General features: G+C 45.6%; 1 protein-coding gene across 1 annotated transcript in view; it reads right to left on the bottom strand.

The window, feature by feature from the left end:
- Positions 1-27196, bottom strand: part of LOC126470886 (uncharacterized) — a 271447-nt gene that overhangs the window by 60826 nt on the left and 183425 nt on the right. Inside the window, exon 3 of the mRNA XM_050098910.1 lies at positions 2445-2677. Within this exon, the coding sequence (XP_049954867.1) occupies positions 2445-2677 (233 nt within the window). The remainder of the gene's footprint in view (positions 1-2444; positions 2678-27196) is intronic.

Raw genomic sequence — 27196 nt, 5'->3', positions numbered from 1 at the left:
ATTTGGTGGTATTTTCACCACCAATGCTGGCAAAAATACCATCAAATTCTAGCCCGTGGAGGAAGGGCATATGAAAGGTGGCTACACTGAGCCACAGCGCCAGAGAGTTTTGTTTCGCCGCCTCCACTGGCAGTGATTATTGAGAAGTAGCGGAGGGCAGTGCTTGTTGAGAACTCGTAGTAGAGAGTGCTTGCTGAGATGTCGTAGTGAAGAGTTCTTGTCGAGAGGCCGTAGTAGGGAGTTCTTGTTGAGATGTGGTAGTAGCGAGTCGGTGTGGAGATATTGTAATGATTAGAGTGCTTTTCATCAATATAAATGAAGGTAACAAACTACTTTTCTTTTTTTTCTCACTATTTCAATGTCCTGAATAATGCGTCATTACAGGTTCAGTCAACAAAGCATCTGGCTTGTGTTCTTGTATTAGAGTGTAATTCTGGTTTTCTTGCGCAATTATGCTATTTCTAATTTTTTTTATCATGTCAGTATAAATGGTATTTGAAATTTCTTGTCTTATTGAAGAAGAACCGTGCCAGATGTGTACGTTGAGTCATACTTCCACACACAGAACAGTTATACTTGTGCTTTGGTTTCGTAGGTTTTATAGTTGCTGGGGACTTAATTAATTAATTAATTGTGTTAACGAAAATTTTCATTTCATTCTTTGTTGTTGTTCCATGCAGTCAGATTGCGTACAAAAACTAGTCAGGGCCAACCGTTTACGAGACACAGCGTAATCAGACATACAGCTACCAAAAATAAAAATGATTTTCAAAAATAATAATTAAGCCCCCATGCAAGTGTATCATCAATGTTCGAATTTATGTTGCCCATTTTTACAGCTTCCACTTCTCCGCGAACTTTCATTAATTTTGCTACTTTAGAAAGCGGCATTAATTACACAACTGGCCACTAAAATTGCTACACCAAGAAGAAATGCAGATGATAAACGGGTGTTCATTGGACAAATATACTAGAACTGGCATGTGATTAAATTTTCACGCAATGTGTGCATAGATCCTGAGAAATCAGTACCCAGAACAACCACCTCTTGCTGTAATAACGGCCTTGATACGCCTGGGCATTGAGTCAAACAGAGCTTGGATGGCGTGTACAGGTACAGCTGCCCATGCAGCTTCAACACGATACACAGTTCATCAAGAGTAGTGACTGGCGTATTGTGACGCGCCAGTTGCTCGGACACCATTGACCAGACGTTTTCAGTTGGTGAGAGATCTGGAGAATGTGCTGGCCAGAGCAGCAGTGGAACATTTTCTGTATCCAGAAAGGCTCGTACAGGACCTGCAACATGCGGTGTTGCCTTATCCTTCTCAAATGTAAGGTTTCGCAGGGATCGAATGTAGGGTAGAACCACGGGACGTAACACACTTGAAACGTAACGTCCACTGTTCAAACTGGCGTCAATGCGAACAAGAGGTGACCGAGACGTGTAACCAATGGCAACCCATCACGCCCGGTGATACGCCAGTATGGCGATGACGAATACACGCTTCCAATGTGCGTTCATCGCGATGTCGCCAAACACGGATGCGACCATTATGATGCTGTAAACAGAACCTGGATTCATCCGAAAAAACGACGTTTTGCCATTCGTGCACCCAGGTTCGTCGGTGAGTACACCATCGCAGGCGCTCCTGTCTGTGATGCAGCGTCTAGGGTAACCGCAGCCACGGTCTCCGAGGTGATAGTCCATGCTGCTGCAAACGTCGTCGAATTGTTCGTGCAGATGGTTGTTGTCTTGCAAACGTCTCCATCTGTTGACTCAGGGATCGAGACGTGGCTGCACGATCCGTTACAGCCATGCGGATAAGATGCCTGTCATCTCGACTGCTAGTGATACGAGGCCGTTGGGATCCAGCACGGCGTTCCGTATTACCCTCCTGAACCCACCGATTCCATATTCTGCTAACAGTCATTGGATCTCGATCAACGCGAGCAACAACGTCGCGATACGATAAACCGCAATCGCGATAGGCTACAATCCGACCTTTATCAAAGTCAGAAACGTGATGGTGCGCATTTCTCCTCCTTACACGAGGCATCACAACAACGTTTCACCAGGCAACGCCGGTGAACTGCTGTTTGTGTATGAGGAATCTGTTGGAAACTTTCCTCATGTCAGCACGTTGTAAGTGTCGCCACCTAGTGTGAATGCTATGAAAAGGTAATCATTTGCATATCACAGCATCTTCTTCCTGTCGGTTAAATTTCGCGTCTGTAGCACGTCATCTTTGTGGTGTAACAATTTTAATGGCCAGTGGTGTATTTGAGGAGTCATCTGCACTACTCTTCATTGTATGCACTGGTGTTAGTAGCACACGGTTACTATATGGATTGGAAAGCACGTGCAGCTCGAAGCCGGAAAAAGTGGTGCACGGGCCGTTCACCGCGAGAGTAGGAGAGAGTAAACGGCAGCCGGTGTTTACCTGAAGGCGGGCCGGGGAGGTTCTGGAGCGGCCACGGGCCGGAAGGCCGGGCGGCGCGTCGCCGACGGCTCGTCGGCGTCACCCAGCGCGAGCGTGGGCGGCGGCGGCGGGGGCGGCGAGGGCTGCGACGCGGCGGGCGTGGCCGGCCGGCCGGGCCGGAACGCTTCCACGTCGTAGTCGTCCTCCTCCGGGAACTCCGCCACCGGCGGGGGGCTGGGCGGCGTCGCGCTCACCTGGCCACCACACACACGCACTATGCACGTCTCTTCGTAACTACATCGAAATAAATGTCCGAGGAATAGAAAAGCAACTGAAATCACTCAACAGAGGAAAGTCCACTGGACCTGACGGGATACAAATTCGATTCTACACAGAGTACGCGAAAGAACTTGCCCCACTTCTAACAGCCGTGTACCGCAAGTTTCTAGAGGAACGGAAGGTTCCAAATGATTGGAAAAGAACACAGGTAGTCCCAGTCGTCGAGCAGACGTGCAAAACTATACAGGGTGTTACAAAAAGATACGGCCAAACTTTCAGGAAACATTTCTCACACACAAATAAAGAAAAGGTGTTATGTGGACATGTGTCCGGAAACGCTTAATTTCCATGGTAGAGCTCATTTTAGTTTCGTCAGTATGTATTGTACCTCCTCGATTCACCGCCATGATTCCATACGGGATACTCTACCTGTGCTGCTAGAGCATGTGCCTTTACAAGTACGAGACAACATGTGGTTCATGCACGATGGAGCTCCTGCACATTTCAGTCGAAGTGTTCGTACGTTTCTCAACAACAGATTCGGTGACCGATGGATTGGTCGAGGCGGACCAATTCCATGGCCTCCACGCTCTCCTGACCTCAACCCCCTTAACTCTCATTTATGGGGGCATTTGAAAACTCTTGTCTACGTAATCCCGGTACCAAATGTAGAGACTCTTCGTGCTCGTATTGTGGACGGCTGTGATACAATACGCCATTCTCCAGGGCTGCATCAGTGCATCAGGGATTCCATGCGACGGAGGGTGGATGCATGTATCCTCGCTAACGGAGGACATTTTGAACATTTCCTGTAACAAAGTGTTTGAAGTCACGCTGGTACATTCTGTTGCTGTGTGTTTCCATTCCATGATTAATGTGATTTGAAGAGAAGTAATAAAATGAGCCTAACATGGAAAGTAAGCGTTTCCGGACACATGTCCACATAACATATTTTCTTTCTTTGTGTGTGAGGAATGTTTCCTGAAAGTTTGGCCGTACCTTTTTGAAACACTCTGTAGACCTATATCTCTGGCATAGATCTGTTGTAGAATTTTAGAACATGTTTTTTGCTCGCGTATCATGTCATTTCTGGAAACCCAGAATCTACTCTGTGGGAATCAACATGGATTCCGGATCGTGTGAGACCCAACTCGCTTTATTTGTTCATGAGACCCGGAAAATATTACATACAGGCTCCCAGGTAGATGCCATATTACTCGACTTCCGGAAGGCGTTCGATACAGTTCCGCACTGTCGCCTGATAAACAAAGTAAGAGCCTACGGAATATCAGACCAGCTGTGTGGCTGGATTGAAGAGTTTTTAGCAAACAGAACACAGCATGTTGTTCTCAATGGAGAGACGTGTACAGACGTTAAAATAACCTCTGGCGTGCCACAGGGGAGTGTTATGGGACCATTGCTTTTCACAATATGCATAAATGACCTGGTAGATAGTGTCGGAAGTTCCATGCGGCTTTTGGCGGATGATGCTGTAGTATACAGAGAAGTTGCAGCATTAGAAAATTGCAGCGAAATGCAGGAAGATCTGCAGCGGATAGGCACTTGGTGCAGGGAGCGGCAACTGACCCTTAATATAGACAAATGTAATGTATTGCGAATACATAGAAAGAAGGATCCTTTATTGTATGATTATATGATACACTGGTAGCAGTTACTTCTGTAAAATATCTAGGAGTATGCGTATGGAACGATTTGAAGTGGAATGATCGTATAAAATTAATTGTTGGTAAGGCGGGTGCCAGGTTGAGATTCATTGGGAGAGTCCTTAGAAAATGTAGTCCATCAACAAAGGAGGTGGCTTACAAAACACTCGTTCGACCTATACTTGAGTATTGTTCATCAGTGTGGGATCCGTACCAGGTCGGGTTGACAGAGGAGGTAGAGCAGATCCAAAGAAGAGCGACACGTTTCGTCACAGGGTTATTTGGTAAGCGTGATAGCGTTACGGAGACGTTTAGCAAACTCAAGTGGCAGACTCTGCAAGAGAGGCGCTCTGCATCGCGGTGTAGCTTGATGTCCAGGTTTCGAGAGGGTGCGTTTCTGGATGAGGTATCGAATATATTGCTTCCCCCTACTTATACCTCCCGAGGAGATCACGAATGTAAAATTAGAGAGATTCGAGCGCGCACGGAGCCTTTCCGGCAGTCGTTCTTTCCGCAAACCATACGCGGCTGGAACAGGAAAGGGAGGTAATGACAGTGGCACGTAAAGTGCCCTCCGCCACGCACCGTTGGGTGGCTTGCGGAGTATAAATGTAGATGTAGATGTACTGCAACTATTACGGCGTAAATTCAAGCGCCGGCACGCCAGTCGGGAGAAGAGATGGCCGTGAGAAGACGTCAGCCAGTCGCACGCTGACCTGCCCCTCTACAGGACGACAACGCGTCAACAGCGGCTCCTGTGTGAAGAAGACTTAAGTGCCGCGTTCGCCTGGCGACGCCCCAGTTGAATAGTAGCTTCAAGACTAGCGACTTGGATAGAAGCGTCAACGCTCGTTACTACGCTTGTACACTCTATGCGACATAGATTTGGGAGTTGTTATACTGAAGATATTGCTTATTTTGCATGTCGCCCTTTGCTTGCGAGATATCTGTGTAATTGTCAAAGTTAAGTATTGTCATTTACTTTTTTGTAATAAAACCCATTATATCGATTTGTTTGAATTGTGTGTCTAGCGAACCGAGTACGCAGGATCCCTAGACTTCACATATCTGACGACGAGCACAGAGACATAATAGCAACCTACATCCACCACTAGAATTTTCGGAGACGACTGCACGAAAACTACGAGACATAAAGAGAAAAAACACGTATCGGTGGATACGGCATCTCTCCGAGTTTAGATTCGTAATAAGTAACATAGCTTAGTTGCAAAGGACGTCATTACTTGGCGAACGTGTCAGAATGTGTAGACAAATCGTCCGCTCGGTACTGTCGCATCGAATTAGTTGGCGCCTCTAGGTACGCAACCTGGCGAACAGATTCTCAAAGCGGGCCGATGTTACCGGGCCGACGAATTGCGCGAACGTGTACCTCCGCCCGCTGTGGAAACGGTGGCCCTATTGAGCACCTTCAATGCGAGTTAAAAACCCTGTCCACCGATACGTGTCTATTTTCTGTACTTGCGTAGCCCTCTTCTGAGCCCCTGGAGGTACTTACGGATAACCCCGTATTCCGACCTCCGTTTCCCTCTACAATTTATACACTTGAAACTTTCGTTACTAACTTGACAATGCCGCGATGCCTTACGGTTTGTCACGTCGACTAGTCTCATCTTTTAGTCAGGTAGTCGCATAAAGTCCTTTTTTCTTCAGTTATAATCAGTATCTGCTCTTTAGTTATTCAGTCTACTCATCCGATCTTCAGAATTCATCTGAAGCACCACAGTTCAAATGTTTCAATTCTCTCCTTGTCTGAACTGTTTATTATCCACATTTCACTTCTGTAAAAGGCTACATTCGAGACAAATACGTTCACGGAAGACTTCCTAACATTTGCATTTATATACGTGTCGTGTCCGCACTTTCTGACATGTACGAAAGAACAGAATTCATTTTGATCCTACAGCCACAATGAATGGAGATACAAAGGAATTAAAAACATTAGCTGCCAGTGGGCATCGATTCATTTCAATGAGGAAAGTTGAATATTTGTTCCGGATCACGATTCGAATCCGGTTCTGCTGCTTACTAGGCAGATGCGCTGAACACTACGCAATCCGGACGCAGTGGTCGCCACAACCACACGGACTATTTAGCACGCCTCCCTTCACACCCAAATTCTCTACTGATGTACCATACACTACTGATGTAGTGCCCCTGCTCATTAGCCTTATTACCCATGGCATCTCGCCGATTCCCGTAAGAGTTGGAGTTTTTTGCGCGTCTCCACTGAAAGTATCGACAGACCCCAGTTTGATCCTGCTGCCACTATGAATCGAGACGCAAAGGAATTAAAGACATTGACTGCCAGTGGGCATCTATATATTTCAATGGGGCAAATTGAAAATTTGTGTCGGACCAGGATTCAAACCCAGGTCCCCTGCTTACTAAGCAGATGCACTTACCACTACGTCATTGATTTACATTTGTATTTGACATTAACAAATTCCAGATTTTAATAATGTTTTTTTACTGTTGCGTGTCTCCATTTTGCCGGCCGGTGTGGCCGAGTGGTTCTAGGCGCTTCAGTCTGGAACCGCGCGACCGCTACGGTCGCAGGTTCGAATCCTGCCTCGGGCCTGGATGTGTGTGATGTCCTTAGGTTAGTTAGGTTTAAGTAGTTCTAAGTTCTAGGGGACTGATGACCTCAGATGTTAAGTCCCATAGTGCTCAGAGCCATTTGAACCATTTTTTGGCTCCATTTTATATCTTTCTTCTCGATCAGCATACAGAAACTCAAAATCCAATTGGGGCACTCTACTGCGATTGCCTATGGTGGGGTACGCTTTGGGATGCACATAAAACGTTTAGCAGCGATTAATAGTGGAGCTTTTTTGAGGGTATAACAATTTCTCAGGAGAGTCACATGCGGAAACACTGGCTAATGTGGCACACACCCCACCTTTTCCAGTTACGCAGGACAGACGACGCCAGGAGCGTAAAACGAGGGAAAGGAACAGACATCACAGTATCGAGGCCGCAAAGTATTCTCCGTCTCACTCTGTGCAGAACACACCGCGTACCTGCCTTCTTACTTGCTCTCACTATAGCAGGTCGTTTTATCCAAATTGAACTCCGAGTCAACCGCTTTGTCGGAGTCCAAGTGGAAGTCGGAGGAGGTATTCACGTTATTTTCATTTGTGAATAATCACAGTACTGTGTAAAACTGTCAGTTTATTTATGGAACCGCCGGCCGTAGTGGCCGAACGGTTCTAGGCGCTTCAGTCTGGATCCGGGCGACCGTTACGGTCGCAGGTTCGAATCCTGCCTCGGGCATGGATGTGTGTGATGTCCTTAGGTTATTTAGGTTTACGTAGATCTAAGTTCTAGGGGACTGATAACCTCAGATGATAAGTCCCATAGTGCTCAAAGCCATTTGAACCATTTTTTATGGAGCAAAATTACACTACTGGCCATTAAAATTGCTGCACCACGAAGATGACGTGCTACAGACGCGAAATTTAACTGACAGGAAGAAAACGCTGTGATATGCAAATGATTAGCTTTTCAGAGCATTCACATAAGGTTGGCGCCGGTGGCGACACCTACAACGTGCTGACATGAGGAAAGTTTCCAATCGATTTCTCATACACCAACAGCAGTTCACCGGCGTTGCCTGGTGAAACGTTGTTGTGATGCCTCGTGTAAGGAGGAGAAATGCGTACCATCACGTTTCCGACTTTGATAAAGGTCGGATTGTAGCCTATCGCGATTGCGGTTTATCGTATCGCGACATTGCTGCTCGCGTTGGTCGAGATCCAATGACTGTTAGTAGAATATGGAATCGGTGGGTTCAGGAGGGTAATACGGAACGCCGTGCTGGATCCAAACGGCCTCATATCGCTAGCAGTCGAGATGACAGGCATCTTATGCGCATGGCTGTAACGGATCGTGCAGCCACGTCTCGATCCCTGAGTCAACAGATGGGGACGTTTGCAAGACAACAACCATCTGCACGAACGGTTCGACGACGTTTGCAGCAGCATGGACTATCAGCACGGAGACCATGCCTGCGGTTACCCTTGACGCTGCATCACAGACAGGAGCGCCTGCGATGGTGTACTCAACGACGAACCTGGGTGCACGAATGGCAAAACGTGATTTTTTCGGATGAATCCAGGTTCTGTTTACAGCATCATGATGGTCGCATCCGTGTTTAGCGACATCGCGGTGAGCGCACATTGGAAGCGTGTATTCATCGCCATACTGGCGTATCACGTCGCGTGATGGTATGGGGTGCCATTGGTTACACGTCTCGGTCACCTCTTGTTCGCATTGACGGCACTTTGAACAGTGGACGTTACATTTCAGATGTGTTACGACCCGTGGTTCTACCCTTCATTCGATCCCTGCGAAGCCCTACATTTCAGCAGGATAATGCACGACCGCATGTTGCAGGTTCTGCACTGCTGCCCTGGCCAGCACATTCTCCAGATCTCTCCTCAATTGAAAACGTCTGGTCAATGTTGGCCGAGCAACTGGCTCGTCACAATACGCCAGTCACTACTCGTGATTAACTGTGGTATCCTGTTGAAGCTGCATGGGCAGCTGTACCTGTACACGCCAGCCAAGCTCTGTTTGACTCAATACCCAGGCGTATCAAGGCCGTTATTACGGCCGGAGGTGGTTGTTCTGGGTACTGATTTCTCAGGATCTATGCATCGAAATTGCGTGAAAATGTGATCACATGTCAGTTCTAGTATAATATATTTGTCTAATGAATACCCGTTTATCATCTGCATTTCTTCTTGGTGTAGCAATTTTAATGGCCAGTAGTGTAATTGCAAAATAAGTTACTAATGTATGAGGCATATTCGGAATGTAAGATCCGATTAGGTGCGAAATGGAAACCACTGTGAAAATCCGATCGAACTGCACAGATGTGTTGAGCAGTGTTTTTAGTTTGCCTGTCGATCGCTTCAGTAGCCGGCCGGTGTGGCCAAGCGGTTAAAGGCGCCACAGTCTGGAACCGCGTGACCGCTACGGTCGCAGGTTCGAATCCTGCCTCGGGCATGGATGTGTGTGATGTCCTTAGGTTAGTTAGGTTTAAGTAGTTCTAAGTTCTAGGGGACTGATGACCTTAGAAGTTAAGTCCCATAGTGCTCAGAGCCATTTGAACCATTTTTTTGATCGCTTCAGTAGCTCTTTTCCGTCCAGAGCGCAAACTGATCACGTAGAAATGTCTAAAACAAAAGTGTCTCCCCCCAGGTATGTGGATCTCATAAGGTATTTCGTCTGAAGGTATGCAGCCCACATAACATAAATGTCATGCATTTCTTTCTTCAAAGCAATTTTCAGCCGCTTTCTGCAGGGGCAATGAAAGAGCTCCTGCAGAGTTTTCGATGGGAAGTGTTGAATCACCCACAATACAGACTCAATCGGTAGCCTCCGTTGTTCATCTCTGCTCACATGAACCGCTGGCTACGAAGACAACATTTTCTACATCTACATCTACATGACTACTCTGCAATTCACATTTAAGTGCTTGGCAGAGGGTTTATCGAACCACAATCATACCGTCTCTCTACCATTCCACTCCCGAACAGCGCGCGGAAAAAACGAACACCTAAACCTTTCTGTTCGAGCTCTGATTTCTCTTATTTTATTTTGATGATCATTCCTACCTACAGGGTGTTTAAAAAATGACCGGTATATTTGAAACGGCAATAAAAACTAAACGAGCAGCGATAGAAATACACCGTTTGTTGCAATATGCTTGGGACAACAGTACATTTTCAGGCAGACAAACTTTCGAAATTACAGTAGTTACAATTTTCAACAACAGATGGCGCTGCGGTCTGGGAAACTCTATTGTACGATATTTTCCACATATCCACCATGCGTAGCAATAATATGGCGTAGTCTCTGAATGAAATTACCAGAAACCTTTGACAACGTGTCTGGCGGAATGGTTTCACATGCAGATGAGATGTACTGCTTCAGCTGTTCAACTGTTTCTGGATTCTGGCGGTACACCTGGTCTTTCAAGTGTCCCCACAGAAAGAAGTCACAGGGGTTCATGTCTGGCGAATAGGGAGGCCAATCCACGCCGCCTGCTGTATGTTTCGGATAGCCCAAAGCAATCACACGATCATCGAAATATTCATTCAGGAAATTAAAGACGTCTGCCGTAAGATGTGGCCGGGCACCATCTTGCATAAACCACGAGGTGTTCGCAGTGTCGTCTAAGGCAGTTTGTACCGCCAAAAATTCACGAAGAATGTCCAGATAGCGTGATGCAGTAATCGTTTCAGATCTGAAAAATGGGCCAATGATTCCTTTGGAAGAAATGGCGGCCCAGACCAGTACTTTTTGAGGATGCAGGGACGATGGGACTGCAACATGGGGCTTTTCGGTTCCCCATATGCGCCAGTTCTGTTTATTGACGAAGCCGTCCAGGTAAAAATAAGCTTCGTCAGCAAACCAAATGCTGCCCACATGCATATCGCCGTCATCAATCCTGTGCACTATATCGTTAGCGAATGTCTGTCGTGCAGCAATGGTAGCAGCGCTGAGGGGTTGCCGCGTCTGAATTTTGTATGGATAGAGGTGTAAACTCTGGCGCATGAGACGATACGTGGACGTTGGCGTCATTTGGACCGCAGCTGCAACACGGCGAACGGAAACCCGAGGCCGCTGTTGGATCACCTGCTGCACTAGCTGTGCGTTGCCCTCTGTGGTTGCCGTACGCGGTCGCCCTACCTTTCCAGCACGTTCATCCGTCACGTTCCCAGTCCGTTGAAATTTTTCAAACAGATCCTTTATTGTATCGCTTTTCGGTCCTTTGGTTACATTAAACCTCAGTTGAAAACTTCGTCTTGTTGCAACAACAGTGTGTTCTAGGCGGTGGAATTCCAACACAAGAAAAATCCTCTGTTCTAACAAGGGAACATCCCCATCGCACCCCCCTCAGATTTAGTTATAAGTTGGCACAGTGGATAGGCCTTGAAAAACTGAACACAGATCAATCGAGAAAACAGGAAGAAGTTGTGTGGAACTATGAAAAAATAAGCAAAATACACAAACTGGGTCGTCCATGCGTAAGATAGGCAATATTAAGGGCAATGTGAGGCGAGGAGCGCTGTGGTCCCGTGGGACCACGGCGCTCTTCGACCAATACTGCCCTTAATATTGCCTATATTACACATGGACGACCCAGTTTGTATATTTTGCTTATTTTTTCATAGTTCCACACAACTTCTTCCTGTTTTCTCGATCGATCTGCGTTCAGTTTTTCAAGGCCTATCCACTGTGCCAACTTATAACTAAATCTGAGGGGGGTGCGATGGGGATGTTGCCTTGTAAGGAACGTACAGAATGGCGCACTCACAGACTGCGTTGTCTTCTATATCTTTCACATCACTTGCAGCGCCATCTGTTGTTGAAAATTGTAACTACTGTAATTTCGAAAGTTTGTCCGCCTGAAAATGTACTGTTGTCCCAAGCATATTGCAACAAACGGTGTATTTCTATCGCTGCTCGTTTAGTTTTTATTTCCGTTTCAAATATACCGGTCATTTTTGAAACACCCTGTATGTAGGTTGGGCTCAACAAAATGTTTTCGTATTCGGAAGAGAAAGTTGGTGACTGAAATTTCGTAAATAGATCTCGCCGCGAGTATTTACAGAGGTTGCTGGAAGGTGTGGCTAACTGTTGCGAATAAATTTTCACTGTGGTTTCTATTTCGCGACAGATCGGACCTTGCTTTCCGAACAGCCCTCGTAAGTTCATCAGACAAGATATTAGTCACCCTCATCATCCAACACACTCGTCGTCTTCCAGCGCTGTAGAGTCCGCAGTTATGGTAGCATGCAGTCGTCTGCTGCGTATGTACCTATCCGTTGTATGGATTCAGCTCGGTAAAATGGCTCACTATGGAGACAAACAGAATGGAGCTACGATGTTTGGAATGTCCCTCATCAGACCGTGATTTAAGTTGTCCGATTTGTTGATGTATATGCACAGAAGCCGCTCCGTACTCAGCTATGACCTCCTCGAACCGCACCCTGACGTCACCGCAACCTGGGCTGCTGGTAGCTACTGCGTAACAACGGCAGGTATGGCACTGTTAGTCGAGCGATACGGCAGAGTGTGTAGGTCAATTTACATTATCACCAGCTTTTCAATTTGTTCTTATAGCAGAAATGTGTGGGGAAATTAACCGTGGTTTGCAAATTAAGGACATCATATCAATAAAAAGGGGATTAAGAAAGACTCTACAAGGGTCACTCCAAAAGAAATGCACACTATTTTTTTTAAAAAAAACCATCTTTTATTCTACATGTTTGGAAGTTTTACGGCGTGTAGATACATCCTTTAGGAGCAATATTTTCATTTCTCCACATAATTTCCATCCCTCTCAACTGCCTTACGCCATCTTGGAACCAGCGCCTGTATACCCGCACGGTAAAATTCTGGACCAACCTGTTGGAACCACTGTTTGGCAGAGTGCACAAGGGAGTCATCATCTTCAAACCTTGTTCCACGAAGAGAGTCTTTCAGTTTCCCAAAAAGATGATAGTCACATGGAACCAGATCAGGATTGTAAGGCGGGTGTTTCAGTGTTGTCCATCTGAGTTTTGTGATCGCTTCCATGTTTTTTTGACTGACGTGTGGCGGTGCATTGTCGTGCAACAGCAAAACATCCTGCTTTTGCCGATGTGGTCGAACACGACTCAGTCGAGCTTGAAGTTTCTTCAGTGTCGTCACATATGCATCAGAATTTATGGTGGTTCCACTTGGTATGATGTCCACGCGAAAGTGTCCTTCGGAATCGAAAACACCGTAGCTATAACTTTTCCAGCAGAAGGTGTGGTTTTGAATTTTTTTTTCTTGCGTGAATTTGCATGATGCCACTCCATGGATTGCCTCTTCGACTCTGGTGAAAAATGATGGAGCCGTGTTTCATCACCTGTCACAATTCTTCCAAGAAATTCATCGCCACCATTCTCGTACTGTTCCAAAAGTTCGCTGCATGCCGTTTTTCTTGTTTCTTTGTAAGCCACTCTGAACATCCTGGGAACCCACCTGGCACAAACCTTTTTTAATGCCAACACTTCCAGTAGCCTGCAAACACTTCCTTCCCCTAAACCAACGTAGTGTGACAATTTGTTCACTGAGATGCGTCTGTCAGCAGTCACCAATTCGTTAACTCTCTGCACACTGTCTGGAGTGTGGGCAGTACGAGGCCTGCCGCTGCGAGGACAATCCTCAATATTGCCGTGCCCGCTTTCATCACGTAACCTGCTTGCCCACCGACTAACTGTACTGCGGTCGACAGCAGCATCTCCATACACCTTTTTCAACCTCTTGTGGATGTTTCCCACTGTCTCGTTTTCACAGCACAGAAATTCTGTGACAGCACGTGGCTTCTGACGAACGTCAAATGTAGCAGCCATTTTGAAGACATGCTGTGACGGCACCACTCACGGGAACAGGTTGAACTAAGTTTGAAAACAAGCGGGAAGGAAGTACCTACACACTGTAAAACTTTTACACGTGCAGAAAGAAAACTATATTTTTACAAAAATAGTATGCATTTATTTTGGAGTGACCATCGTAATTTGTGGTGAATATAAAACGACAAAATCTACAACGAACTTATAAGTTCAGTTCGAACGGTATTTAAGCCTGTAGTGGATGCTGCTGAGTGAAATGTTGATTTTGTGTTGTGTTAGATGTGCAGTCAAATTTATGCTAATTTTAAAGGGACAAGTGGCACTGGCATATTTGCTGCCGTCCATAAGTGTCTAATAAACTAGCGTCTTGTGTATTTACGAGAAGACTTTTCTTAAATCTGTTCAGGAGATGATTATTGATAAATCCGTTGCTATTTGTGCTCGAGACGTATATGTTCATACGAAATTATAGGAGGTGACGGTTTTTTGATCTTGCTCAGACGTCAGTGGACACTGGAGTGACTTTCGGAAAAAGAAAATCGCCCTCGATAAAAACTGCATACTTTATTTCAATGAACAAGCACATCGTACGAACTAAATACAGAAACAAAATAAAAATTTTCTCTATCTGTACAATACAATATGGTTTACATGTTAGCCTCTTCAAAGTATCCACACTTTCCCCACAGGACAGCTGCACAAACTCTTCGCAATAAGGTTTTGGCCGGCTGGAGTGGCCGAGTGGTTCTAGGCGCTTCAGTCTGGAACCGCGCGACCGCTACGGTCGCAGGTTCGAATCCTGCCTCGGGCATTGATGTGTGTGATGTCCTTAGGTTAGTTAGGTTTAAGTAGTTCTAAGTTATAGGGGACTGATGACCTCAGATGTTAAGTCCCATAGTGCTCAGAGCCATTTCAACCAATAAGATTTTGTAGTGTTTACGTAAATATGGCAGTCCAACAGTCTGCAAATTATACCAATGATCTTCAGCGTCAGATGACGTCAGTTTTATGACCTCCCTGCCAAGTTCATTCCATAAGAGCTCAATGGGATTTACGTCAGGTGACTGACTTCGCCAAATCGTATTCTTCATTTCGCCACATTTCTCTGCACAGTTCATTGTCTTGCCGCAGAACAGACACACGGCCAATTAGTCTCTTGTTAGATGGAACTGCATTGCTCATTAGTTTCCAGTAATATCCTTCCTTTCATTAATTCTCACTAGATCACCGACTTTATCATTTCCCCACACCATGACCGACCCCCCCCCCCCCCTTGCTTCGCCGTTGGAGTCACACATTGACTCTTCATACGTTCTCCACAAAGTCGACGAACAGACATTCGACGACGGATTCCAAATACCTCAAACTTAGATTTGACCATGAATAACACCTCCGTTCATAGCTGCACGCTCCACTTTTTATGTTGCTGTACCCATTTCAATCTTTTCACCTTCTTTTGTTTGTGTAGTGAAAGCTTTTTGGTCGCTCTGCACCCCTTTAAACCTCATTGTACTGTTGAGACAGAGATTCGAGCTGCTCTCATACTGAAACTTCCTGGCTGATTAAAACTGTGTGCCGGACCGAGACTCGAACTCGCGACCTATTACCTTTCGCGGGCAAGTGCTCTACCAGCTGAGCTACCCAAGCACGACTCACGCCCCGTCCTCACAGCTTTACTTCTGCCAGTATCTCGTCTCCTACCTTCCAAACTTCACAGAAGCTCTTCTGCGATCCTTGCAGAACTAGCACCCCTGGAAGAAAGGATATTGCGGAGACATGGCTTAGCCACAGCCTGGGGGATGTTTCCAGAATGAGATTTTCACTCTGCAGCGGAGTGTGTGCTGATATGAAACTTCCTGGCAGATTAAAACTGTGTGCCGGACTGAGACTCGAACTCGGGACCTATTACCTTTCGCGGGCAAGTGCTTTACCATCTGAGCTACCCAAGCACAACTCACGCCCCGTCCTCACAGCTTTACTTCTGCCATTATCTCGTCTCCTACCTTCCAAACTTCACAGAAGCTCTTCTGCGAACCTTGCAGAACTAGCACTCCTGGAAGAAAAGATATTGCGGAGACATGGCTTAGCCCCAGTCTGGGGGACGTTTCCAGAATGAGATTTGCACTCTCAAGCGCAGTGTGCGCTGATATGAAACTGTGTGCCGGATCGAGACTCGAACTCGGGTTCGAGTCTCGGTCCGGCACACAGTTTTAATCTGCCAGGAAGTTTCATATCAAGAAACACACACACACACCCATGCCCGAGGGAGGACTCGAACCTCCGCCGGGTTCCAGCCGCACAGTCCATGAGTGCAGCGCCCTCTGACCGCTCGGCTAATCCCGTGCGGCGCGCACACTCCGCTGCAGAGTGAAAATCTCATTCTGCTCTCATAGTGTTTACTTCCTTGCCAATCTCAGTGTAGTACGTGTCATCTGACGTTTATTCTGAAGATATATGTGCTGTCTCCGTGTATGATGTTACTTTGGGTGTTCTACTCGTAGATCGCGAAACACTTGCATTGGAAGCAGTTTGCTTTGACCGCGGCAATGTATACACCACCTGTAATTAGTGTAGGCTATTTTTTCTTGCTACTGTCCAACTTGAATAGCCTTCCTGATGCAGAGGTACAATTAAAGCACATTTTGCAATTGCGGTCTCCTGCTTCTGTCCCGTTAGGAGGTAATATGGTATTAACCTGCCCAGGAATACAAACATGCTACTAGATTTACACAGTGCACTGTAAAGTTGCGAGGTGCCGGTGTGGACAAGAGTTTGTACCTCTTTAACTCAGACGAATCTTGCATGGGAACGAGTCATGCACTCGACCCCCCCCCCTCCTTATCTACCAGTTAATTAATTATGCGCACAACGGTAACGGAAGGAAATGATGGTGGACCCTGCTAGTTGGTAAAATAAGGACTGCACACTCACAATAATTTAATAAAAATCGCAATCTACTCAAAAAAAGAGAACTTTATCATAATAAACAACAGGAAATGGGATTCCGCCTTTATCTACGAAATGATATGCGGATTAAATATTACATTGAGATGTACTGTATATCAGAACATAAATCCACATCTCTGTGATGCAATAGATTGACGATAACGACTGTAGGTCCTAATGAATCGAATATTAATTTCCCGACTATATAGCAGTATCGCAATTAGCAGTGAGAGCTCAAATGGGATCATATGGAGAAACAAGAAAGGTGTACTTGTAGCAAAGCGAGCGCGCGTGCTGCTGAGGGATTCGGTATAAAATTGATAAGGTCCTACAATGCCGCAGCCGCAAAATACTGTACCAGTACTGAAATCTGCAGCACGTCGTCGGAAGGCAGCGTCCTGATAATGTAGGTGCCGACTTCTGCCGTGCAGCAACTCTGTGTCAACCCCTGGCCTCGAAGGCTGTCCGAGAATTCTAAGTTCTTCCGAAAACGAGCGACCAAGTCGCAAAACCGTCCGACTCTGACGAAGGTCAGATCCCCAATCCTCCGTGATACGATGCAAGAACGAAGCCAACATTGCTCTACTACCTACTCTCCTCGAGAACCGCGAATCAGCATTCAGTTCTGATTCCAAAGTTCCCCCACACTGTCTCAGAACATCATTCGCGCCAATAGCGACCGTTCCCTCCAATTTCGAGCAGGGCTTTATGACGTCAACAAGCCTCAGTTTAAGTTGACCAATCCTGCCTCTGCTATTCAGCTGAGGGCACTGAACTTGCCATTTGACCGGCTACGAAAACAACCTGCCTAGACCACCAGCCATCTGGTGCCAGAGAGTCACACCCAGCAGGGCACAGTCCACAAGTATTCTCAGAATCAAGAGGACAATGCAGTCAGTCGGTGCCAGGAATCTTCGTTCCGGACGCGCCGGAACGGTAAACACATAAACTGCGGCGACACTCAGACGTCTCGCAGGTCGTTTCGCCCTGCATACAATAGGCGAAACTCGACCGACGTCAGTCGTTCCGCCAGGCGCTCAAGTCTATTGTACGAATCCCACAGAATTCAGGGAAGTGCAGCCCCCAACCGGAAATGCCGTGTGCCGTCCTCCGATGCTCGGCTCGCACAGGCCACCCATGGAGCTAACCCAACATGTTTAGGAATAAAGTGAAAAGTATTTTTGAGCTCTCAGTTCAAATACTCTCACTAAAATAACCTTATTCGGTTTGTTACTACCATGCAATGACATAGAACATTAATAAAATTGATAAAAATGAGAGGAGACATGCAAAAGAGGGCATGGAACCTCTCAAAGTAATGCGAACTGATTGCTAGACAGAAAGCTGAAAGAAGGAGGCCTATTCGAATGGAACCGATGCAACTGTCTTACATGTCCATTCCGACATACAGAAGCGTGGCCTGAAATTTTTAACACAGTAAGAATACACCGAAGGGAACACAGTGTCAAAATTGTAGCTGCTACCGACACACTGTAGGTACTTTTAAAAAACGGTTGAAATTTACCAAATTCATAGCTAGCCAAGCGGCTAGCTAAATATACGCCCCTGTCCCAGTTGCAGAAGAGAGTGCATGTGCAAGACGGCGGGCACATATTATTGGTTGGGGAGACATCGGCAAACAGGGAACATGCCACAACGCGATCGCAATTTGTAAAGCGAATTTCAGTTTCTGTTGATAGTTCTGCTGTCACAAATGTCCACAGATTAACATTATCCTCGCGGAGTGGCCGCGCGGTTTGAGGCGCTATGTCACGAAATGCGCGGCCCCTCTCGCCGGAGGTTCGAGTCCTCCCTCGGGCATGGGTGTGTGTTGTACTTAGCATAAGTTAGTTTAAGTAGTGTGTAAGTCTAGGGACCGATGACCTCAGCAATTTGGTCCCTTAGGAATACACATACATTTGAATATCATTTCATATTCACAATAATTAGCAGTTGCCTTTGCCGTATTGCTAAGTGTTAACAATGAAGATAAAACTGAATTAATCTCCTTTGCTATTGTTTCGTATATGATAGCTAATAACGTTTGTCTTTGTGCAGATTTCAGAGTTTCACAGTAATGTGGTGCCCAATTAATGTTTTCAGCTTTGCAAAGATGAAATATGAAGAATGTGGTATGCAGTCGAAATCACCTACCTCTCCTGAAAACGTATGTGTTATTTATTACTTAATTTCTCGGACATTCACTCGAATGATGTCGACATTTCGTTTGGAACTGTGTAAACATTAGACGAAAGAGGAAATATCTTGCACGATTCCGTGAATTGTGGTTCGAACGACTGTTGTGCAAAATAAAGTCCAAAACAAAAATAGAGTACCTTCCAAACCCAAAGTGAACATGTACAGTAATAACTTCCAGTGAGAAAGAAAAGGCTATAAAACTTTTGGTTAAGCGCAAGATGGAGAAAACGCTTGTACACAAGCAGTGTCCAAAGCCGGTCTGATTTCATAAAATCTGAACATGAACTGTACAAACAGAAGAAAGATTTGCACAAAGTACGAAATATGCGCCGAAATCAAACTAGCAAAAGTGTGAAAGAAAACCATTTGAAAGACTTAGAACTGCACCATCTCCGAGGAAAATCTACGGTACTGGACGCTCTGAATTGCAGGTGAGATGAACGTCACTGATTTCCAAGATCCTCCGACCTAATTAAACAGATTCAGGAAATTATTCGGAAAAGGAAGTCGAAAAATTACGTTGTTTACCTGAAGTAAATTTGTAGAGGATATTTCATCTACAGGCTATACTATAGAGAAATTCGTAGCTGACATGAAGACGAAGTTACTCATGGACTGTGCGGCTGGTCCCGACGGAGGTTCGAGTCCTCCCTCGGGCATGGGTGTGTGTGTTTGTCCTTAGGATAATTTAGGTTAAGTAGTGTGTAAGCTTAGGGACTAATGACCTTAGCAGTTAAGTCCCATAAGATTTCACACACATTTGAACATTTTTGAACGAAGCTTCTTGTTATCCGCTAAAATGCTGCTTATAAAGTCAATCAGTCAAGTTTCGTGCAAACCAAACTTTATCATTCCAAGAGAAAAAAAGGCGGAGTCGGTGGCGCAGTCGATAAATGATATGACACATGCGTATACTACAATGCCATTGGTATGAGTGGATTACTGATTCCGCAGTCTTTCGGAACATCAAGACAAATTAGAAATAAAAGGACTGTTTAGTTGGAAACATCTCTAAAAGACTTCTTACCATTCACAAAACAAAAAAAAAAAACGAAAAACATCATTGCTTCTGTTGGGCTGTTGGCCTGGAAATATCGGCACCACTGTCTGTAAAGGACGGCGATAAGACTATTAATATTTCGAATTACACGCGGAAGTTATTGTGTGATTCAGCCTCTCGATAAAAAAAAAAAAAAATTCGGCGGCCTAAAGCATTTTTGAGGAAATTGTCGGGCAATATAATTTCCGTAGGATATAAGATGAACATGAACAAAAGCAAATCGAGGATAATGGAATTTAATCGAATTAAATCGGGTGAGGCTGCGGGAATTAGATTAGGAAATGAGACGCTTAAAGTAGTAAATGAGTTTTGCTCTTTGGGGAGCAAAATAACTGATGATGGTCGAAGTAGAGAGGATATAAAATGTAGACTGGCAATGGCAAGGAAAGCGTTTCTGAAGAAGAGAAATTTGTTAACATCGAGTATAGATTTAAGAGTCAGGAAGTCGTTTCTGAAAGTATCTGTATGCAGTGTAGCCATGTATGGAAGTGAAACGTGGACGATAAATAGTTTAGACAAGAAGAGAATAGAAGCTTTCGAAATGTGGTGCTACAGAAGAATGCTGAAGATTAGATGGGTAGATCACATAACTAATGAGGAGGTATTGAATAGAATTGGAGAGAAGAGAAATTTGTGGCAGAACTTGACTAGAAGAAGGGATCGGTTGGTAGGGCATATTCTGAGGCATCAAGGGATCACCAATTCAGTATTGGAGGGCAGCGTGGAAGGTAAAAATTGTAGAGGGAGACCAAGAGATGAATACAGTAAACAGATTCAGAAGGATGTAGGTTGTAGTAGGTACTGGGAGATGAAGAAGCTTGCACAGAATAGAGTAGCATGGAGAGCTGCATCAAACCAGTCTTTGGACTGAAGACCACAACAACAACACAATTTCTGTTAGCTCTTCGTCATTTCAGGTTTATCAGCGGAACAGTATTTTTGTACTTCAGTCATTTCTGCATTGACAGTTTGTACCACCATGTTTTACGAATTTGATCGAGTATGCCTGGTACACAGAACAACGTTGACAACTATTTCTTACTGCATTTTAAATTCTGTCTAAATAGAAGTAGGAATTACTGTGAAATGCCTGACTCATTAATTTCTCCTTTGTTAGGTGTGCCTGGTGTAAGGAAAACGTTTGATTTAGTCATCCAACAGACACCTCGCATTGCCGCGCGGGATTAGCCGAACGGTCTTAGGCGCTGCAGTCATGGACTGTGCGGTTGGTTCCGGCGGAGGTTCGAGCATGGGTGTGTGTGTTTGTCTTTAGGATAATTTAGGTTAAGAAGTGTGTAAGCTTAGGGACTGATGACCTTAGCAGTTAAGTCCCATAAGGCTTCACACACATTTGAACTTTTTTTTTTTTAGCAACTCGCATTTTTGCGACGAATAAACAAGGAATCGTTTCATTGTTAGAAAAATATACATTATTCAAAAATTCTCATAAGAACTGTGCTACAGGAATTGTTATACAATATTTAACGTCAACAAATTAAAGTCCTGATTGATAGAAGTCGTCTATGATGTAAAATCATACACTACCTTGATTTTCTTTCCTCTGCAAGACACATGTCTAAGAATTACATCTGCAACAGTTTAGCTGTTGATATGAATTGCAAGTTATTCAGGAAATTAATGATTCGAGACATTTCTGGTTTGACTTATTGGCTTAAAATTCGCATGGGTGCACGCAGCGCTACGTCTTCTTATCACGGCTGCGTCTGCTTACAAGCCGATTCGCACGCCAGGCAGGAAGGGCTGTGCAAACCGCTGTTATAAGCTGTTCTTTATGAGGCATCAATGAGTAACTTTCACATTTTTTTAAATACCTGCAGTGCGGCTTAGCAGCTAAAATTATGACAGTGCATTTCTTTCAATGTATTTTTCCTGTGGGAAAAATTTCAGGATAGGCCTCGACATGTCGGATTGCACCATTCATTTGTTACGTAAAGACACGCCAGTGCTGTCGATACTATTGAGCGCTCCTCTATCCGCAGGTGGCGCAGTGGTTAGCACGCTGGACTCGCATTCGGGAGGACGACGGCTCAAATCCGCGTAGGACCATCCAGATTTAGGATACGATATTACAGTGCCTGTGTTGTTAAGACTAACGATGCAATGTTCCTTCGGACACGCATGCATGCAGGCAGGCAGGCAGCGATATTCAATTAAATGTCCTTCCCTGTATGATAATTACATAATCTACATCTACATCTACATTTATACTCCGCAAGCCACCCAACGGTGTGTGGCGGAGGGCACTTTACGTGCCACTGTCATTACCTCCCTTTTCTGTTCCAGTCGCGTGTGGTTCGCGGGAAGAATGACTGCCGGAAAGCCTCCGTGCGCGCTCGAATCTCTCTAATTTTACATTCGTAATCTCCTCTGGAGGTGTAAGTAGGGGGAAGCAATATATTCGATACCTCATCCAGAAATGAACCCTCTCGAAACCTGCACAGCAAGCTACACCGCGATGCAGAGCGCCTCTCTTGCAGAGTCTGCCACTTGAGTTTGCTAAACATCTCCGTAACGCTATCACGCTTATCAATTAAACCTGTGACGAAACGTACCGCTCTTCTTTGGATCTTCTCTATTCGTTTTTGAGTAGAGGATGTGACGCAGGAACTATCACATATGGAAGTCTGGGTCTGGCCGTGGGTTGTGCACGGATAGCTGAAGTGGTTAAGGCGACCACTCGCGTGAAACGAGAATCCGCGTTCGACTTGCGGTCCGGGACAGAGCTACATTGCCGTCCTCCCCTTTCACAGCTGATGGTTGCTCATATTCGCAACTGAGAATTCATTTCATGTAATGTCGATTGAGGGCTAACGTGATTTCCCTAAATCGTTCCAGGCAAATACCGGGATGGTTCCTTTGAAAGGGCATGGCCGACATCCTTCCCCATCTTTGACACAACCCGAGCTTCTTATCCGTCTCTAGCCGGCCGGAGTGGTCGAGTGGTTCTAGGCGCTTCAGTCTGGAACCGCGCGACCGCTACAGTCGCAGGTTCGAATCCTGCCTCGGGCATGGGTGTGTGTGATGTCCTTAGATTCGTTAGGTTTCCGTTCCATTAAGGGTCGTGGAGCTATTCAGAAAATTATTGGAGAAGCTGACACTGGGGAAATGGGGGATCAAATGGCTCTGAGCATTATGCGACTGAACTTCTGAGGTCATCAGTCGCCCAGAACTTAGAACTAATTAAACCTAACTAACCTAAGGACATCACACACATCCATGCCCGAGGCAGGATTCGAACCTGCGACCGTAGCGGGCGCTCGGTTCCAGACTGTGGCGCCTAGAACCGCACGGCCACTACGGCCGACAGATGGGGGATCCCAATTGGGAATAAATGGGTGGGGCTTATCAGTTCCAGCATACACCTTACAACCAAGGGAAACCTCCCGATAACCTTGGTCGGAACCAGGGCTGGGAACCTTTTTAATTTATTTCTTGGACATCATCCTTCGGTGAGGGTCATGTCCCAGCCAAAAATCAACATGTTGTGTATACGCAAGGTGTGTAAATGTTGTATGTCTTACTGAACAGCCTGAGGTGCATTGGGTGTGACGAAAACTTGCTCCGTTCCGCAATATACGGCGCGCTAAGAGTATCCCGCGCATGCATCAAAATAATGCGGGCAGGCGGACTACACTTCCTAGCGGCAACACCCTCGCTGGTGGAACCTCGGAACTGAACTGTCGTCTGCTTTACCGGTCGCCACCGTCGTTGGCGCAATCTGTCATCTTCAATTAGAACGAATCGTGGAGATGATGGGGTTTCATGCACTGTCCAACTGGTAGCCGCTATAACGGTTCATCAGATTTTACACTAGGCGTATTTCCAAGGATTTTTTAGTAATGGATTCCCAAAAAGATGCTGCTGTGGTCAGAATCATAGTTTTATTACACTCCTTTGAATGCCCAGCTTAGCCGCCCCGAGTGTACGCGCGGTTTGAGGCGCCATGTCACGGATTGCGCGGCCGCTCCCGCCGGAGGTTCGAGTCTTCCCTCGGGCATGGGTATGTGTATTGTTCTTAGCATAAGTTTATTTAAGTAGTGTGTAAGTCTAGGGACCGATGACCTCAGCAGTTTGGTCCCTTAGGAATTCACATCGTTTGAACATTTGTCCAGTGGAAATATGGTATTCGGCAATAGCGGGCTTGACTGGTTGCAAAAATCGAGTGCAATGTTGACGTTCCGTTCAGTGTTCTTTCACAATGCGTATGGTTTGTCTTATGTAAGACATGCAACACTGACAAACTCACTCCGTCTTCAGGTCACGAGTGGCCTACCGGTACCAACCGGCCGCCGTGTCATCCTCAGTGGAGGATGTGGATAGGAGGGGCGTGGGGTCAGCGCACCGCTTTCCCGGTCGTAAGATGGTATTCTTGGCCGAAGCCGCTACTATTCGGTCGAGTAGCTCCTCAATTGGCATCACGAGGCTGAGTGCACCCCGAAAAGTGGCAACAGCGCATGGCAGCCTGGATGGTAACCCATCCAATCGCCGACCACGCCCGACAACGCTTAACTTCAGTGATCGCACGGGAACCGGTGTATTCACTGCGGCAAGGCCGTTGCCCCAACACTGATAAGATATTTAGTAAATTCCGGTCTTCCGCAGTAAGATGGTGGACAAAAATCACATTCCCCTGAAATTTACCCAGGACTGCTGTATTTTAAATGAAATGATTCTGACAAGAGGAAGATAAGTTAAAGATTTTGTGAGCGTGTTCTCTTCTTTATCCGTTTCCTGACTCTCGGTTTTGACTGACAGTACTCTGTTAATTTACCGGGCGGAGTATCCATGTTTTATGAACACTGGCTTTAGGTGGCCGAGTTCTTTAGACAAACTGTCTAGATCTGAGACACTGTGAGCTCTGTGTACTAGTGTTTTAAGCACGCTCATAGTTTTCGAAGGGTGATGACAACTTGAGGCTTGCAAATAATAGTTAGTATGAGCGGGAGTACGATATGCTGAATGCGCCAGAAAGCTATCATTCTTTCGTCTAACCAAGACATCCAAGGCACACAACCGTCCTTCTCTGTTTCAGTAGCGAACCGAATGTTATGAACGGAGTTGAGGTGGTGACGAAACTTCATCAATTTCATAGTGTCGCGCCACGGAGAAGATACTTCTCCGTGGCGCCACACTATGAAAGTGTCGTCCACATATCTCCAAAATACAGTTGGCTTAAGGACAACTGATTCAAGCTCTCTTTCGTCGAAATCTCTGCTTAAAACTGTGTGCCAGAACGAGACTCTGAGCAAACCGATTCATATCAATGCACACTTCGCTGCAGAGTGAAAAATTCATTCTGGAAACATACCCAATACTGTGACTAAGCCATGCCTCCACAATATCCTTTCTTCCAGGAGTGCTAGTACTGCAAGTTTCGCAGGAGAACTTCTGTGAAGTTTCGAAGGTAGTAGCTGAGGTACTGGCGGAAGTAAGGCTGTGAGGACGGCTACTGAGTCTTGCACGGATAGCTCAGTCGGTAGAGCTCTTGCCCGCGATATACCAAGGTCTCAACTTCGAGTATTGGTCCAGCATACAGTTTTAGTCTGTCAGGTAGTTTCACTTAGTTAATGAATTCCTTGACCATTATACAAGTATTGGAGGGCAACGATTTAATTATGTCAGATAAACAGGGACACTTTTATACAGGGTGGTCCATTGACAGTGACCGGGCCAAATATCTCACGAAATAAGCATCAAACGAAAGAACTACAAAGAACGAAACTCGTCTAGCTTGAAGGGGGAAACCAGATGGCGCTATGGTTGGCCCGCTAGATGCCATGCCATAGGTCAAACGACTATCAACTGCGTTTTTTAAAATAGGAAACCCCATTTTTATTACATATTCTTGTAGTACGTAAAGAAACATGAATTGATTAGTTGGACCACTTTTTTCGCTTTGTGATAGATGGCGCTGTAATAGTCACAAACGTATAAGTACGTGGTATCACGTAACACTCCGGCAGTACGGACGGTATTTGCTTCGTGGTGCATTACCCGTGTTAAAATGGACCATTTACCAATTGCGGAAAAGTTCGATATCGTATTGATGTATGGCTATTGTGATCAAAATGCCCTATGGGCGTGTGCTATGTATGCTGCTCGGTATCCCGGACGACATCATCCAAGTGTCCGGACCGTTCGCCGGATAGTTGCGTTATTTAAGGAAACAGGAAGTGTTCAGCCACATGTGAAACGTCAACCACGACCTGCAACAAAGATGATGCCCAAGTAGGTGTTTCAGCTGCTGTCGCGGCTAATCCGCACATCAGTAGCAGACAAATTGAGCGAGAATCGTTGGCAATCTAAATGGTGCAATGTATGCTGATTTCCTACATAATGTTCTACCGATGTTACTACAAGATGTTTCACTGCATGACAGAATGGCGATGTACTTCCAACATGATGGATTAATTTAAAAAACCTACCTGTTACAAACTGTTCGTCTAAAATTGTGAGCCATATGTTTGTGACTATTACATCAACACGATATCGACCTTTTCCGCTATTGGTAAACGATCCATTTTAACACGGGTAATGTAACACGAAGCAAGTACCGTCCGCACTGGCGGAATGTTACGTGATACCACGTACTTATACGTTTATGACTATTACAGCGCCATCTATCACAAAACGAAAAAAGTGGTCCAACTAATCAATTCATGTTTCTTTACGTACTACACGAATATGTAATAAAAATGGGGGTTCCTATTTAAAAACACGCAGTTGATATCCGTTTGACCTATGGCAGCGCCATCTAGCGGGCCAACCAAAGCGCTATCTGGTTTCCCCCTTCAAGCTAGACAAGTTTCGTTCTTTGTAGTTTTTTTCGTTTGACGCTTATTTCGTGAGATATTTGGCCCGGTCACGATGAATGGACCACCCTGTATAGGAGGGGCGTTCAATAAATAATGCAACACTGTTTTTTGTCTGCCAGTTTCGCTTGAAATAAAACTCCAGAATTCATTATAGGACATAGTGGAATATTCCCGCTTCATTCCCTATAGTTTAATGAACCGATAGGTGGTGGTTTCATACAGAGCCTTCAAAAGGGCGTCTATTATGGAGCAGCAGAGAGCTGTCATTGAGTTTGTTTTGGCGGGAAACCAGAGCATCGCAGATATTCATAGGCGCTTGCAGAATGACTACGGAGACCTGTCAGTGAACAGATGCTGTCTGCCTGCGAGCAAG

Source organism: Schistocerca serialis, chromosome 3 (genome assembly GCF_023864345.2).
Source record: "Schistocerca serialis cubense isolate TAMUIC-IGC-003099 chromosome 3, iqSchSeri2.2, whole genome shotgun sequence".
Taxonomy (NCBI): Eukaryota; Metazoa; Arthropoda; class Insecta; order Orthoptera; family Acrididae; genus Schistocerca; species Schistocerca serialis.
This window is presented reverse-complemented; position numbering and strand designations above follow the sequence as displayed.